Source organism: Xenopus laevis, chromosome 3L (assembly GCF_017654675.1).
Source record: "Xenopus laevis strain J_2021 chromosome 3L, Xenopus_laevis_v10.1, whole genome shotgun sequence".
NCBI classification, from domain to species: Eukaryota; Metazoa; Chordata; class Amphibia; order Anura; family Pipidae; genus Xenopus; species Xenopus laevis.
This window is the reverse complement of record NC_054375.1, coordinates 70,537,184-70,554,075: the sequence shown is the minus strand read 5'-3', so window position 1 is coordinate 70,554,075 and position 16,892 is coordinate 70,537,184. Positions and strand designations below refer to the sequence as shown.

At 39.5% G+C, this 16,892-nt stretch overlaps 1 protein-coding gene across 2 annotated transcripts in view; it reads left to right on the top strand.

Annotated features, from left to right (window-relative positions):
* The window catches only part of arid2.L (AT-rich interaction domain 2 L homeolog), a 54,193-nt gene that overhangs the window by 33,694 nt on the left and 3,607 nt on the right, over nucleotides 1-16,892 (top strand). For both annotated transcript variants that reach the window (XM_018252522.2, XM_018252521.2), the window contains exons 14-18: nucleotides 2,637-2,827; nucleotides 3,431-6,237; nucleotides 13,150-13,304; nucleotides 14,228-14,366; nucleotides 15,769-15,845. In XM_018252522.2, the coding sequence (XP_018108011.1) occupies nucleotides 2,637-2,827; nucleotides 3,431-6,237; nucleotides 13,150-13,304; nucleotides 14,228-14,366; nucleotides 15,769-15,845 (3,369 nt within the window). The remainder of the gene's footprint in view (nucleotides 1-2,636; nucleotides 2,828-3,430; nucleotides 6,238-13,149; nucleotides 13,305-14,227; nucleotides 14,367-15,768; nucleotides 15,846-16,892) is intronic.

Below are 16,892 nucleotides of genomic sequence, written 5' to 3'. Positions count from 1 at the left end.
ATAGAAATGAATGTGCGGCAGGGAAGTAAGCCACAGTAACCAACAGTCCACCTTTAGTTTCTGGGAGGGAGTGGGGAGCTCCAGAGGCAGAGCTTGTGTAAGGGAGCCCGGAGTTGTCAAACTATCTCTCTTTTTTCGTGCCTGGTTTCTGGGAGGGAGGGGGAGTTACAGAAGGAGAGTGTGAAACTGAGAGTGTTAAGGAGAGAGAACATACTTTTATAAAAAATTACTGAGGCTGTCTGCAGGGGGCGGAGGGTTGAGTGAAGAGAGAGGTCAATCCAGCAGGCAGCATGGAACTGGGGGGCCCCCAGCCGCAAAGCACCCTCTGGCCCCCCTTGCCGCAACCCCCCTCCAGGCTCCCCATCTAAGTCATAACCCTCCCTTGGCCACGCTGCACTTACATATATTCTTTACTGCAGAGAACGGGCCAGGGAGAGAGGTCGGGGCAGCAACGGCAGGTAACAGAGGTAAGGAGAGAGACATTAGGGAGAGTGTCTGGACCGAGACCCACAAGAGCCGGGGCCCACTGATGCTTGAGGGGGGGGGGGTAACAGGAGAGAGCAGGACTTTAGTCCAAGGGTCTGTCAGGGAGCCCAGTATACAGCATTTGGGGGGGGTGGGCAGGCAGGCCCAGATTAGTGGCAATTGGATTCCGGGGAATGTGTAATATATGGTTTTCTGGGGTGAACATACTTTTTTTCTAACTTTGTCTGCAGAGTAGCAGTTGGAGGGTGCTAGTTGCTAAGTGACATCATAGCTAGTGAGTAGCCATGCCCATTCAGCAGTAGCTTGAACTGTCTCTCAGAGAAAGCATCCTCATTGCATGTATTAGTATTTCATTTTACAAAAAAAGTAAGCATTTCTGCTAAAGAAATATATTTGAAGATTTTAATATTTCCACCTCAACTTTCCATTCAGAGAATTTTATTTTCGCAATCCCCTTTAATACTTTGGAGTTTTGTTTATCATTGGCTGAGCTTTCAAAGTAGCAACTTCCTTTTAATATATAACATGCCTTATGGAAACAGTAGTATTTCAGCAGTGACAGTTTATAGGATTAACAGAATATATGCAATATGAATCAAGAAAATTTTTGACCATTCGTCATGCAAAATCTCTCCAGCTCAGTTAAATTTGGTGGCTGCCGAGCATGGACATCATCAACCCATACATTTTCGATTATATTTAAGTCGGGGGACTGTGACGGCCATTCCAGAATATTGTACTTCTCCCTCTGTATAAATGCCTTTGTAGATTTCCAAGTGTGTTTAGGGTCATTATCTTGTTGAAATATCCAACCCCTGAGTAACTTCAACTTTGTGACTGATGCTTGAACATTATCCTGAAGAATTTGTTGATATTGGGTTGAATCCATCCGACCCTTGACTTTAACAAGGGCCCCAGTCCCTGAACTAGCCACACAGCCCCACAGCATGATGGAACCTCCACCAAATTTGTCAGTAGGTAGCAGGTGTTTTTCTTGGAATGCGGTGTTCTTCTTCCGCCATGCAAAGCGCTTTTTGTTATGACCAAGTAACTCCATTTTTGTCCCATCAGTCCAAAGCACTTTGTTCTAAAATGACTGTGGCTTGTCTAAAAGAGATTTTTTTATACAAAAAGCGACTCTGTTTGTGGCGTGAGTGCAGAAAGGGCTTCTTTCTCATCACCCTGCCATACAGATGTTCTTTGTGCAAATTGCACTGAATTGTAGAACGATGTACAGATAAACCATCTGCAGCAAGATGTTCTTGCAGGTCTTTGGAGGTGATCTTTGGGTTGTCTGTAACCATTCTCACAATCCTCCACATATGCCACTCCTGGATTTTTCTTGGCCTGTCAGACCTGGGTTTTACAGCAACTGTGCCTGTGGCCTTCCATTTCCTGATTACATTCCTTACAGTTGAAACCGACAGTTTAAACCCCTGAAATAGCCTTTTGTAGCCTTCCTCTAATCCGTGATACTGAACAATCTTTGTTTTTAGATCTTTTGAGAGTTGCTTTGAGGATCCCATGCTGTCACTCTTCAGAGGCGAGTCAAACAGAAGCACAACTTGCAATTGGCCACTTTAAATACCTTTTCTCATGATTGGACACTCCTGCCTATGGAGTTCAAGGCTTACCGAGCTAGTCCAACTAATTTGGTGTTGCCAGTAATCAGTATTGAGCAGTTACATGCATTCAAATTAGCAAAATTTTGCACAGCTAGTTTTTCACATTTGATTTAATTTCATACAACTGAATACTGCTTCACTAAACATCTTTAAGAAAACACCCCAGTACTCCGATGTTCCTGAGAAATGAAAGATATACCACGGTTATCTTTTTTTGTTGTTGAAGGTGAAGTAAATTATTATTCAGGCTGAGAGGGGTTCCCAAACTTTTTTATATGAATGTATAGCTTGAAGGTTCTGTGCTAGCTTCTCTGTTAAATGTAATGTTTCTCCAGAAAGCAGTTGCTTTATACAAGGTTTCTGTACATTGCCAAGAGCAGGACAAATAGTTCTGCTTCCTCTTGCATTCAACAACTGCTGCCTTGTATGAAAATACTTATGTTGGGAAACAATGGCAATGCTTTTTTCAGTCTCCCTAATCTAAAAAAAATTTTATTTGTATATTTTTCTCCAAAATTGTTTTAGGTCTGTATTTACACACCATAACATTAAAAGAGTGGAGGACCCAAACAACAATGGGCAAGCTCACATTCATGTTGCTGGAGTAAGAAGAAGGGCCATACCACTTCCTGTTCAAATGTATTACCAACAGCACCAGCCAGCATCTGTTGTCAGGGTTGATGTGGTTTCGGATGTTGCTGGAACAAATCCATCAGGTTAATTCTCTTTATTTTTAATACAACTAGGTGTGCACCGAATCTGCTATTTTAGTATTCAGCCAAATCCTTTGTGAAAGATTCATCCAAATACCAAATCGAATCCGGACCCTAATTTCCACATGCAAATTAGGCAAATAAGAGAAAAATAGAACCACACACAACAAAAAAATTTTGACTTCATTGTTTGTGTGACGAAAAGTTGCGTAACTTTTGGATTCAGATTTGGTTCGGCCAGGCACTGACAGAATCCCGATCCGAATCTTGGATTCTGTGCATCCCTAAATAAAACCAAAAAGGAGCAGCGCATGGTTCCATATAATGGAAATGTAAAAAAACAGGCTCTATCCAAAAATATTGTTCTTTTAAATTGACATGTATTAATTTGACCTGGCATTTTTTCTTACCTAACATATACAGTATATTATTTTAGTTGGAACATTTAAGCTTAATCTGATAAGGCAGCCTAAACACAGTTGCTTTTTCTGGATCTTATGGAGCCATTACACACTTACTTTTTCTTGAATAATATGCATCTAATAAGTATAAATATGATTTCTGAAAGGTTCTGTAAATTTAATAAAGAATTCTGTATATTTACAGGAATGCAGCAGGGAGTAGCAAACCATTTTCAGAGAGGACAAGCAACCAATCAATCTCCCACTTTATCTCTTCCGATACAAGGTGTCCATACAGTGACACAAAATCCTTTAAGTCAAGCCCAGCATCAACAGAATACAACATTGACTGTAATACAGAATAAAACTCCAATTTCTTGTGAAGTTAAGGCCACGGTAATACAAGGGTCTGTCTCACATTCATCAGTCCCTGTTAGCATTGCTTTGGGAGGTTCTACACAAGCTTCTCTTGTTCAGAACCACAGTGGCTTAGGGCAGCAATCCTCTGTTACTGTAGTAGGATCTCAGGCATTGTTTCACCATCCATCTGTTCTTCAGCCACAAACTGCATTACATACTGTAGTACCTGGTCAGATTACATCAGGAACTCCTGTTGCAGTTATTCAGCAAACTGTTCCACAAGGTCACATTTTTGGGAGAGTGCAGAATATTCCACAAGGTTCATCAGCTCTTTCTCAAGGTCAGCAATTAGTTCCCACATCATCCCAAACTGTACAGGTCACATCTCAGCAAAGTCCAGCTTCCAACCAGCAAAAAGATACTGTCATCATAACACCCCAGCAATATGTAACAACTTCTTCATCTAATATTGTATCTGCAACCACAGTGCAGAATTTCCAGGTTGCACCTGGGCAGGTTGTCACAATAGCTGGTGTCCAAAATCCACAAGCTTCTAGGATTGGCTTCCAGAACATCGCTCCAAAACCTCTCTGTTCCCAGCAAGTCTCATCAACAGTAGTACCACAAACTCTCCAACAGCAGCAGCAACAGCAGCAAAGTGTAGTGATTTTAAGTCAATCAGCTCAACACGGTCAGGCTTATGCACCAGCTATTCACCAAATTGTTCTTACTAATCCAGCTGCAATTCAGACCGGACAAACTGTTCAGCTGCCTGGGCAACCTAGTATATACCCATCCTCCTCTTCACCCCTTCCAACTACCAATAACCAGCTCCCACCTGTAATGACCTCTCCTCCAACCACGCCAGTGTCACAAGGACCTCTGCCTACTGTTAGCCAGATGCTTTCTGTTAAACGACAGCAGTTGTCACCAGCACCTCCCGTCACCACTCCACAGCAGCAGACACAAGTTCAACAGCAGGCACAAACGCATACCCAACAACAGCCCCCGCAGCAGGTACAAGTACAGGTTCAACAACAACAACAACAGCAAATAACTTCTGGGGTTGGACACTCTACACCAGGGGAATCAAGCCTCATAAAGCAACTGTTGCTTCCGAAAAGGGGACCTTCAACACCTGGTGGAAAACTTATACTTCCTGCACCTCAGATACCACCTCCAAATAATGCAAGAGCGTCCAGTCCACAGCTGGTATATCAAGTAGCCAATAATCAAGCACCTTCCTTTGGAGTCCAAGGGCAGCCAACACCTCAGCAAATACTGGTTGGCCAACAAAATGTGCAATTGGTCCAAAGTGCAATGCCGAATCAGTCTGCGGTTCCGATCTCCAACTTGCAGATCTTGCCAGGGCAGTTGATTTCAAATTCCCCAGCAACAATTTTCCAAGGAACTACTGGCAATCAAGTTACTATAACTGTAGTGCCAAATACAAGTTTTGCTACAGCAACGGTAAGCCAGGCAAATACACCTCAGATTATTGCACCAATGAGTGGGACACAAACTGGTGTTGGGCTTCAGGTTCAAACAATTCCTGCTACCCTCACACAACCAGCAGGCCATTTACCAGGGTCTGCTGCTTCTCCCCCACTTAAAGGTGACAAGATAATTTGCCAAAAGGAGGAGGAAGCAAAAGAAGCAACAGGACTACATGTCCATGAACGTAATATTGAAGTTATGGAAAATCCTACTTGTCCAAAAGCTTCTGCAAACACCAGCAATGGGGAAATGAATGAAAATGAAGTTCAAATAGGAAATATTATGAATGGAAAAAAGTATGACTCAAGTCTACCTCCTTCAAACTCAGGGAAAACTCAAAAGGAGGCCAGTTCAAATTTACTGGTCACAAATGGGGCATCTGTGGAATTGGGGGAAAATGGGTTTTCTTTAAAGCAGAACTCTGAACTGACTGATATGCAGGAGACAAAAAATGATTTAAAAAAACCACAGGTCAATGGAATTTGTGATTTTGATAAGGCAGATAGTTCTCATTTGAGCAAAAACATTCCTAATCACAAAGCTTCCAATCACCTAGGAAATGGTGACACATCTCCGGCGGAGCAACAAGAACTTTTGGATTCTTCTCAACAAGTAACTGCCAAAGGTGATCAAGTAGAAAAACTTTCAAATGGACCTGTATTAACGAATAGAGCCCAGGATGCTTCAAATTTAGCAATCCAGATACGCTGTAATTCAACAGATTTACCCAATGGACCTATAGTTTCCAGTTTGAATTCAGATGTGCCTCAGCAACGTCCATCTGTAGTTGTTTCAACACAATCTACAGCTTCTCTTTTACCAGGTCATCAAGTTATAGCATTTCCCCATTCAGGGCACAGAGTTTCTCAGCCTGTCCTTTCTGCTGACGTTCGGGCAACAAATGGCACAACAGATTGCAAGACTGTTAAAAGACCTGCAGAGGATAACGATAGGGAGTCTGTCCCAGTTATTCCAAATAAAGTGGGAGTGAGGATTGTTACAATCAGCGATCCCAACAATGCTGGCTGCAGCGCAACAATGGTTGCTGTGCCTGCCGGAGTTGATCCGAGCACTGTAGCTAAAGTAGCAATAGAAAGTGCTGTCCACCAAAAACAACAGCATCCACATACTTTTGTACACACTATGGTTGCACAGGTAAGTCTGTATTTATTTTATGTATGCACTTGTTTGCTTTGCCTTTTATGAAAAAAGTGATAGAACACTGTTATTTGTAAATTTTGTTTTATGCAAATAACTAGAGCATGGGGAAATATGGAGTCAGAGGCTTGCACTTAAACATGTTTTAAGGTATTATGGAGATCAAATAGTAATAATTAAGGTTATATTTCCTCCCTAATTTGTATTCTGATAGAAATTGAATTATACTGTTTAATAGTATTTAGGACCAAATGTGGATTATAGTTCTGTGGGTTATGGGCATGACGTGAGTCAAACTTGTTTTTAGTGGTTTAATTGATGGACTGTATATTTAATGTATATATTTTTAGACATGCACATTTTAATGATACTGATAACTGTCACTGCCATAAGGGGTTATTATTGGCATACAGGGGATGATGTAATAATTAATTAAGGGTGTTTCACTTCTTTTACACTATCCTGATGACGATCCCCTGTGGATCGAAAGGTGTAGATGTAAATATGGAGGAATAAACCTTTTCCACGTTGGTACACAATTTTATTATTTTTAATTAAAAATATATTGTCTGCCTGGGTGCTGCAGCACTCAACAGGTCTCGATTACATGTTCAGTGAAGCCTGGGTGCACGCCATTCATCAATCTCAATCTACTACATATTACAGGCAGCACTCACAGGGTTTATGAAAACAATCGACGAACCAATATGCAGCGGGCACTCAATGAAGGCAAACTTCCACCAGGCGATAGTTCAAAGTGAAAAGAGTTTATTGTGTCCACAGCCTGACGTGTTTCGTGTCATAAACACTTAATCATAGAATAAACTCACAGAGCCATGCCTCAAATATTTATAGTGAACCAATCAGACCATCACACCAATTACCTACCCACCCAATCCAAAAAAACATTACTAAGGTGCATCAATCAGAACTCCATCTAAGTGGGTTTGAATAAAGGTAAAAGTAAAGGCCTTAGAAATTCTTCCGTGGCCATCTTTGTACACCCCTATCTGAATGGAGTAACATATTGGTACACTCCAGGTTTAAAGTGACAGTGCCATATAAATACATAAAAACAAGTACACAAATGTAAACCCTGAAACTGTGCAAGGATATATGTGAACAATAAATATTATAAATATATATTATATAGAAATGTTATCAGTTTGCTACAATAATGACATTTAACCCAAAAAAGGTACAGATAATCTCGCTATTTTATAAATGGTAGGAAAATAACACACTTTTAGATACAAAAGAATAAATGCTTGGTATAGAATCATTAAATTATTGGAATAACATACCGCAATGGTATAAAATAAATTGCTAGATAGCAAAGAGAGATTATTATGGAAGAGAATTTCACAGGACCCCTCACTACAGATACAATCAAAATAGCACTTAGAAGTAGCAGGATACATTGTATTCACTATTTAAACCCATCGGAGACCTAGTGGCTAGAACAAAGATCCACTTAGTTTCCCAATAGAGCAATTTCTTAATCTGGTCCCCCCTCCTCTCTGGTCTGGTATTAACCTTTGGATGCCCTGAATCGAGAAGCGGTCTAAATTGCCATTGGTACAATCCAAAAAGTGGGTAGCTACCCTTGTGTCTATTTTGTTTTTGATGTTATTGATGTGTTCTCTAGCCCATTCCTTTAAATTCCTCCTAGTCTGGCCGACATATTGGATGCCACATTTTTTGCATGTGATCAGATAAACAACATGGTGGGTGTTGCAATTAATGTATTGATTCATATCATATTTCCTTCCTGTAGTGTGGGATGTAAAGGTATTGCTTATAGTAATAAAGTTACATGTCACACATCTGTTTGCTCCACATTTAAAAGAGACCTTATATTCTAACCATGTGTGTTTCTGTACATTGCCAATTCTACTTGGTGATAGTGCATTTCTTAGTGTCCTTGGTCTTCTAGAAACAAACCTACAGCCTCTTTGCACTATATCATCTAATATAGGATCTGTTTTCAATAACGCCAGATTTCTTTTAATGATATAAACAACTTCCTGGTATTGGGAGCTGTAGGTAAGAATGCATGTGGTAATATCCAATGCCTCTGGTTTATTTTTAGCTATTTCTGTGCCCGTTTGTATTTATTAAACAAAGTATCACGAGGGGTGAACAATGGTCTTTCAAATGCTTTCAATAGAATGGGCATTTCGTAACCTCGGGCTATAAGTCAGTCTCTAAGTTCGCATGACTTTTTTTACAAAGTCTTCCTGGTCTGAACATAACCGCCTTAGTTTCAGAAATTGCCCTGTTGGTATATTACGAATAAAGTGAGGTGGGTGAGCTGATGTTACTCTTAGGATTGTGTTACCAGTGCATTCTTTACTATATAAAGAAGTTGTTATAGTATGTTTCTGGGCATTGAGAACTACATCAAGGTAGGAAATGGAGGTGTCATTCTTACAACACGTAACATCACGTTTTAGATCATTCATATTCAGATATGCAAAGAAATCATTGAAATTATTCTCCCTGGCAGTCCAAATCAATATAATGTCATCGTTAAATCGTGCATAGAAGTAGATGTTATGTTTAAATAGATTTTCACAATTGAAAACAAATTGCTCCTCCCACCAACCCATATAGAGGTTGGCGAAGGAGGGAGCAAATTTTGCCCCCATAGCTGTGCCACACCTCTGTACGAAGAAATCTTTTTCAAAGAGAGAGAAATTGTGTGTTAAGAGATAATGTATGGCCGTTAGTAGAAACTCTTTCAATGGTTCAGAGTAGGTGCTGTATTTGTCTAATGATAGGCTATAGCCTCCAAGCCTAAAGCATGTGGGATCCAGGAATAAAGTGAAGAGACATCAATTGTAACCCACATGTGAGAGGACTCCCAATGACAATTTTGTAACTGTGTAATTAGATGTGACCTATCTTTTAAGTATCCCGGGGGTCTAGTAACTAATGGTTGTAAGAAATAATCCACAAGTTCTGAGAGTGTTCTCCTAAGGACCCCATACCTGCTATTATAGGTCGCCCCGGTGGGGGACGTTCATTTTTATGGATTTTGGGTAATGGTAAAAGATGGGGCATATAGGTGATTGTACCTTTAGATCGTTTTCAGTGGTTGATGTAATGAGATCTTTCTTTTGCCTGATCAATCAGTTGAAAGAGTTCACTTTTGGTTCAATTTTTTGGTGGGATTGCTACTAAGATGAATATAAGTAGATTCATCTTTTTGTTGGCATAGTGCTTCATTAACATACGATAATCTATCCTATTCATAACAACTATGGCTCCACCTTTATCTGCAGAACGAATAACGATTTCTTTGTCATTTTGTAATTTATCCAAAGCTAATTTTTCAGTATGAGTTGGATTGTACTTTCTGTTTTTATCAAATGTATTGGTCGTAGGTTTAAGTTTGGTAAGATTTCTCTCTTATCTGTTTTTGGAACATTTTACAATATCGTCTCTTAGGTGAACTGGGAAAAAAACAGATTTTGGCTCACATCTAATTACACAGTTACAAAATTGTCATTGGGAGTCCTCTCACATGTGGGTTACAATTGATGTCTCTTCACTTTATTCCTGGATCCCACATGCTTTAGGCTTGGAGGCTATAGTCAATCATTAGACAAATACAGCACCTACTCTGAACCATTGAAAGAGTTTCTACTAACGGCCATACATTATCTCTTAACACACAATTTCTTTCTCTTTGAAAAAGATTTCTTCTTACAGAGGTGTGGCACAGCTATGCGGCAAAATTTGCTCCCTCCTTCGCCAACCTCTATATGGGTTGGTGGGAGGAGCAATTTGTTTTCAATTGTGAAAATCCGTTTAAACATAACATCTACTTCTGTGCATGATTTATCGATGACATTATATTGATTTGGACTGCCAGGGAGAATAATTTCAATGATTTCTTTGCATATCTGAATAAGAATGATCTAAAACTTTACGTGTTGTAAGAATGACACCTCCATTTCCTACCTTGATGTAGTTCTCAATGCCCATGAACATACTATAACAACTTCTTTATATAGTAAAGAATGCACTGGTAACACAATCCTAAGAGCAACATTGGCTCACCCACCTCACCTTATTCGTAATATACCAACAGGGCAATTTCTGAGACTAAGGCGGTTATGTTCAGACCAGGAAGACTTTGTAAAAAAAAGTCATGTGAACTTTAAAAAGAAATCTGGCGTTATTGAAAACAGATCCTATATTAGATGATATAGTGCAAAGAGGCTGTAGGTTTGTTTCTAGAAGACCAAGGACACTAAGAAATGCACTATCACCGAGTAGAATTGGCAATGTACAGAAACACACATGGTTAGAATATAAGGGCTCTTTTAAATGCGGAGCAAACAGATGTGTGACATGTAACTTTGTTACTATAAGCAATACCTTTACATCACACACTACAGGAAGGAAATATGATATGAATCAATACATTAATTGCAACACCCACCATGTTGTTTATCTGATCACATGCAAAAAATGTGCCATCCAATATGTCGGCCAGACTAGTAGGACTTTAAAGGAATGGGCTAGAGAACACATCAATAACATCAAAAACAAAATAGACACAAGGGTAGCTACCCACTTTTTGGATTGTACCAATGGCAATTTAGACCGCTTCTCGATTCAGGGCATCCAAAGGTTAATACCAGACCAGAGAGGAGGGGACCAGATTAAGAAATTTCTCTATTGGGAAACTAAGTGGATCTTTGTTCTAGCCACTAGGTCTCCGATGGGTTTAAATAGTGAATACGATGTATCCTGCTACGATACGAAAAAAGGCCTTTACCCTTTGACCTTTACTTTTACCTTTATTCAATCCCACTGAGAGAGTTCTGATTGATGCACCTTAGTAAAGTTTTCTTGGATTGGGTGGGTAGGTAATTGGTGTGATGATCTGATTGGTTCACTTGTGTATAAATATTTGAGGCATGGATGGCTCTGTGAGTTTAGTCTATGATTAAGTGTTTATGACACGAAACACGTCAGGCTGTGGACACAATAAATCTTTGAACTATCGCCTGGTGTAAGTTAGCCTTCATTGAGTGCCTTCTCCATATTGGTTTGTCGGTTTGTCCGCCCCCGTGCTGAGGGCTCACGGCGGTGCACCTGGGCCACTTCCCCTGTGTGGTGAGTAACCATTATACTGCTTGGAGACCCCAATACCACAGATGTATTTTCTTTATGAAAACAATAATTTATTATACAAACACTAACGTTTCGGCTGTTACCCGAGCCTAATAATAATAAATTAACTTTTTCATAAGCCATGTGAGTGCTGCCTGTACAAAGGAGTTTTTTTAATACACTGCTAATTAGCTCAGCAACTCCTTTCTGCCAGTGACCCTGCAGGTTGGGAATAGTCCCAGTCATTGACACTGATTTTGCAGAGAGCTGCTGAGCTGAAAGCCTACAATTACCAGTCTCATACTGCACATATTTTCAATTTTAGAAAAAAACCCACTCTGATAAAAATAATTAAAAATAGAGTTCAGGGAAGCACTCGCATTTTGAATTTAGATTCTCTTTGAAGTAAAAGTCTTCTAGCTTAGTCAACTTCAACATTATTATTGTCAATGAGTTGGGACCTCGAGTTAGAAATGTCAGTGTGTCACTGACCTTTTTCTGCAGAAGTTTTCAGACTTTGTGCACTTAAAATATTCACTGGGATTCTGTCATGATTTTTATGATGTATTTTCTATTTCTCAATGACACTGTTTTTTTTTTTAGTTGTAATATTGGGGTGTAGGCAGCCATCTCAGGTAATTTTGCCTGGTCATGTGCTTTCAGAAAGAGGCAGCACTTTAGGATGGAACTGCTTTCTGGCAGGCTGTTGTTTCTCCTACACAATGTAACAAAATGTGTCTCAGTGGGACCTGGATTTTACTATTGAGTGTTGTTCTTAAATCTACCAGGCAGCTGTTATCTTGTGTTAGGGAGCTGTTATCTGGTTACCTTCCCATTGTTCTGCCGATAGGCTGCTGGGGGGAAAGGGTGGGGTGATATCACTCCAACTTGCAGTACAGCAGTAAAGAGTGATTGAAGTTTTTCAGAGCACAGTCAATATGACTGGGGGCAGCTAGGAAACTGACAATATGTCTAGCCCCATGTCAGATTTCAAAATTAAATTACATCAATGTGATATGGCCCTTAATGCAAAACAAATCATGTTATGTTGGTTCTTTATAAATCTAGATATCTTTAAACATACTTTAAATGCTGCAGTCATTGGCCTGTGGAACATAGTACAACTGTCATCTGTATAGCCCTCCTCTCAGACTCATAGTGGTATAACAATTGGCAGATAGTGCTAGTACTAACTCCCAGGATCCTCAGGCAATATAATTATGGCTACATTTATTGCTGTAGATTGTATAATCGGCTGAGCTAGCTGTAAAGGACCTTACTGCTAGTACCACAAGTCCCAGTGCATGATCCAGTTGTTGGCCTGAGCCCAGTTTGGCCCTGCACATGGCTGACCTAATTGGGCCCAGATCTACTTGTTTGCTGCTTTGTCTACTGATCTGGCAAGTTTGGCAGTGTATTGCCGGCTTTTCACAGGTACATAGGAGTCGAATACTATTCAAGAACCTTTACAAAACTATAGGATAAACGGTCTTCTCATATAAAATACAACATTAATTGCAAAGAAATAGTTTATTTGTAGCTTCTGGCTATACAAATACAAACCTTAAATGGAAAATAAAGTCCCCCTTTATGGTATTACTGGTCCTTTAGTTATACAACATAGTTGAACGTAGTATATGACTTTATACACTTGTGAATATATTTATACATGTTTCTTGATTTTCATTTAGCTTTAAAATGTAGCTGTTGCAAATCAGTGCTATGAGTTAAGGTTTTGTGTGTATGACATCACATGCAATACTCCTTTTTCTTCATCAGAGCACTCCCGTAACAACTCTGCCAGCACTGCAAGTACAAGGCCACCTTGTCAGTTCTCAGCTGTCTCCATTTCCGGTGACCACATCCATTCACCACGTGGAGCAAGTAAAGAAACCGGGACAGAATTTCTTGTGCTTGTGGCAATCATGCAAAAAGTAGGTGCTTTTTGGATTCTTTTATATAAGGCACTTTTTTAGTTTGGGTCCATCCGTAAAATGTAATAATATCTTAGTAAATGACCACTATATTTCCTTGAATTGGGCCTAATATAGTGAATAAAGTACCCCCTCTTGTAAAATATAAGGATATTATAAGTTACCGAGGAGTTTCATGAGCATATAAAAACACAAGGCCGAAGGCCGAGTGTTTTTATACAGGTCATGGAACTCCGAGGTAACTTCTAATATCCTCATATTTTGCAACTGGGGGTACTTTATTATAATACACAAATTTCAATGAGTCATGTGACTGAAATGACATCAGAACTCACCGTTTATAACTGATGACATCAGAACTCACCGTTTATAAGGATATAATTTACAGGATATTCATGGCTTTTGTGTATTATATAGTGAATAAAGTACCCCCTCTTGTAAAATATATGGATATTATAAGTTACCGAGGAGTTTCATGACCATATAAAAACACGAGGCTGAAGGCCGAGTGTTTTTATACAGGTCATGAAACTCCGAGGTAACTTCTAATATCCTCATATTTTACAACTGGGGGTACTTTATTTATTATAATACACAAGTTTCAGTGAGTCATGTGACAGAAATGACATCAGAACTCACCGTTTATAACTGATGACATCAGAACTCACCGTTTATAAGGCTATAATTTACAAGATATTCATGGCTTTTGTGTATTATACTGGAGTATTCTCAACTAACTTAGGATCTAACTAATGTTGAATGAAGAGTATTTCTTTGAACAGACATGTAGTAAATGTAGAGTATTGTTCCTGCTAGTGCTATGCTTTGAATTTAGCATTACCAGCTGCTCTTACTTACGGTCACTTGCCTGTTAGTTAGTCTCACAGCATTAATCAATATTCGTTTTTCCTCTCTTCTAAAAGATGGTTTGAAACACCATCGCAGGTTTTCTACCATGCTGCAACAGAACATGGAGGTAAAGATGTATATCCTGGGCAGTGTATGTGGGAAGGTTGTGAACCTTTTCAGCGGCAGAGGTTTTCGTTCATCACCCACCTACAGGTAAGCCCATTCCCTTCCTTTAATTGAATGCCATAATGCCAAATGAATAAGTTCATGTCAAGAAGGGGGTAAATGTTGATTTAACTCCTCCTTAGTATTAGCCCTGGGGTGCAGCTTAACCTTTACTAATTATCATTGCAACCAGTAATGCGAAGAAGCATCAACTAGTCTGGATTTTAGTATTAAAGGGATACTGTTATGGGAAAACTTTTTAATAGTGCTGCTCCAGCAGACTTCTGCACTGAAATCTGTTTCTCAAAAGAGCAATTTTGAAATATGACATGGGGCTAGACATATTGTCCGTTTCCCAGCTGCCCCCAGTCATGTGACTTGTGCTCTCATAAACTTCAGTCATTCTTTACTGCTGTACTGCAATTTGGAGTGATATCAACCCTCCCCCCCCCCAGCAGCCTAACAACAGAACAATGGGAAGGTAACCAGATAACAGCTCCCTGGTAGATCTAAGAACAGCACTCAATAGTAAAATCCAGGTCCCACTGTGTCACATTCAGTTACATTGAGTAGGAGAAACAACAGCTTGCCAGAAAGCAGTTCCATCCTAAAGTGCTGGCTCTTTCTGAAAGCACATGACCAGGCAAATGACCTGAGATGGCTGCCTACACACCAATATTACAACTAAAAAAAATATACTTGCTGGTCCAGGAATTACATTTTATATTGTAGAATGAATTATCTGCAGTGTAAACAGTATAATTTAGAAATAATAGCTACATCATAAAAATCATGACCGGATCCCTTTAAGCAGAGAGCACATCATAGAGCCGCTGAATTAGACACAAATCACTGATACAGTTGTGTAAGGAACAATTAATCCACAGGCCAGAAAAGAACCAAAGGCTGAAAGGTTATTGTCATATCACTTTTCAATAGTGAATCTACTTCTGTTTCTTTAGTGTTTAGTGCAAATGTTGGCATATGACATTATTCCATTAATTTTTTTGAGGAATCACAGGTGCAGGCCATTATTATGTGAAAATATATTGGCTTGTGCTTTCTAATGATGAGTGCCTGACCCACTAGTTCAGATGATTCCAATAGGGACAAATCCAAGCGTTTTGTCACCTGCCTGTTGAGTTGAGCTGTTGCTCCATGGGCCAATACATTCAAATTTTAATGCAGCATTTTGCTGCCACAGATAGTCCTGTGCAGCTCTTTCTGGAATATTGTGGATCACTTGCTTTTTAGCCCCTTAGACTGTATCTGGCTCTCTATTCACATCTAAAAACAATTACTATGAGTATTCATGCAAGTATTATGGGTGCGTTTCAGGAAAAACATTTAATATACATTTTATGCATGTGTGTTTACTATTATTACTTATGTCAGTTTGGTTATATTTGGTGTCCTGTTGATTTATGTTGTAATTGAAATGTATCTACAGGACAAGCACTGCTCAAGAGATGCTCTGCTAGCTGGACTAAAGCAAGAGGAGCAAGGACATCAAAAACCTTCCAATAAGTAAGTGACAAACCCATAACTAGTTAGAATACCAAAGCAAGTAATGCCAGTAATGCTTTGTTTAGGTAAAATAAATTGAAGATAACTGGACTAATAAAGTATATTTTCTTCTCAATTCAAACATCATTCAACAACTGACTTAAAACACAAGTTGTACTTCTACAGTACTGAGTCTTGTAAACAGGGATGTTCATGTTGTCCCCATAGTTACTCATCTACTTTGCTGCCTTATTGGCCAAATGTTACGAGATCAGCGACACCTTATGATAGATAGATGATAGATAGATAGACAGATGATAGACAGATGATAGACAGATGATAGACAGATGATAGACAGATGATAGACAGATGATAGACAGATGATAGACAGATGATAGACAGATGGATAGACAGATGGATAGACAGATGGATAGATAGATAGATGATGGATGGATGGAATGCACCTGTATGATGTCTCTCACTCTCATCAGTCACTGCCACTGAAACAATGTTGCACAAGTCTAGGTTCTTTTACTCATATAAACATCTGGAAGCTTCAGTTCAGCTACACCCTCCTCTGAAGCTGACAGAGTGTGTGTATGTGTAGTGTCCAGGTCTATAATCTGGCTGGTTGAGCGTTAAATGTAGGAATTTTATATTTTTAAATCCTTTGTGTAAGTGCTTTGCTCAAATAACACCACTCACCAATGTGATATTTTAGTATATTTAAGGTGCTCGAACGATTCGAAGGATTTTAATCCAACGATCGAAGGAATATCCTTATGGAAGCCAATGGGGACCTTCCCCATAGGCTAACATTGAGTTCGGTAGGTTTTAGATGGCGAACTAGGGGGTCGAAGTTTTTTCTTAAAGAGACAGTACTTCGACTATTGAATAGTCGAACGATTTTTAGTTCGAATCCTTCGATTCGAAGGTCGAAGTAAGCCCATTCGATGGTCAAAGTAGCCCAAAAAACACTTCGATATTCGAAGTTTTTTTACTTCGAATCCTTCACTCAAAGTTAGTGAATCGGCCCCTTAGACTTTCCATAGAGTCTTTGCACGCTTC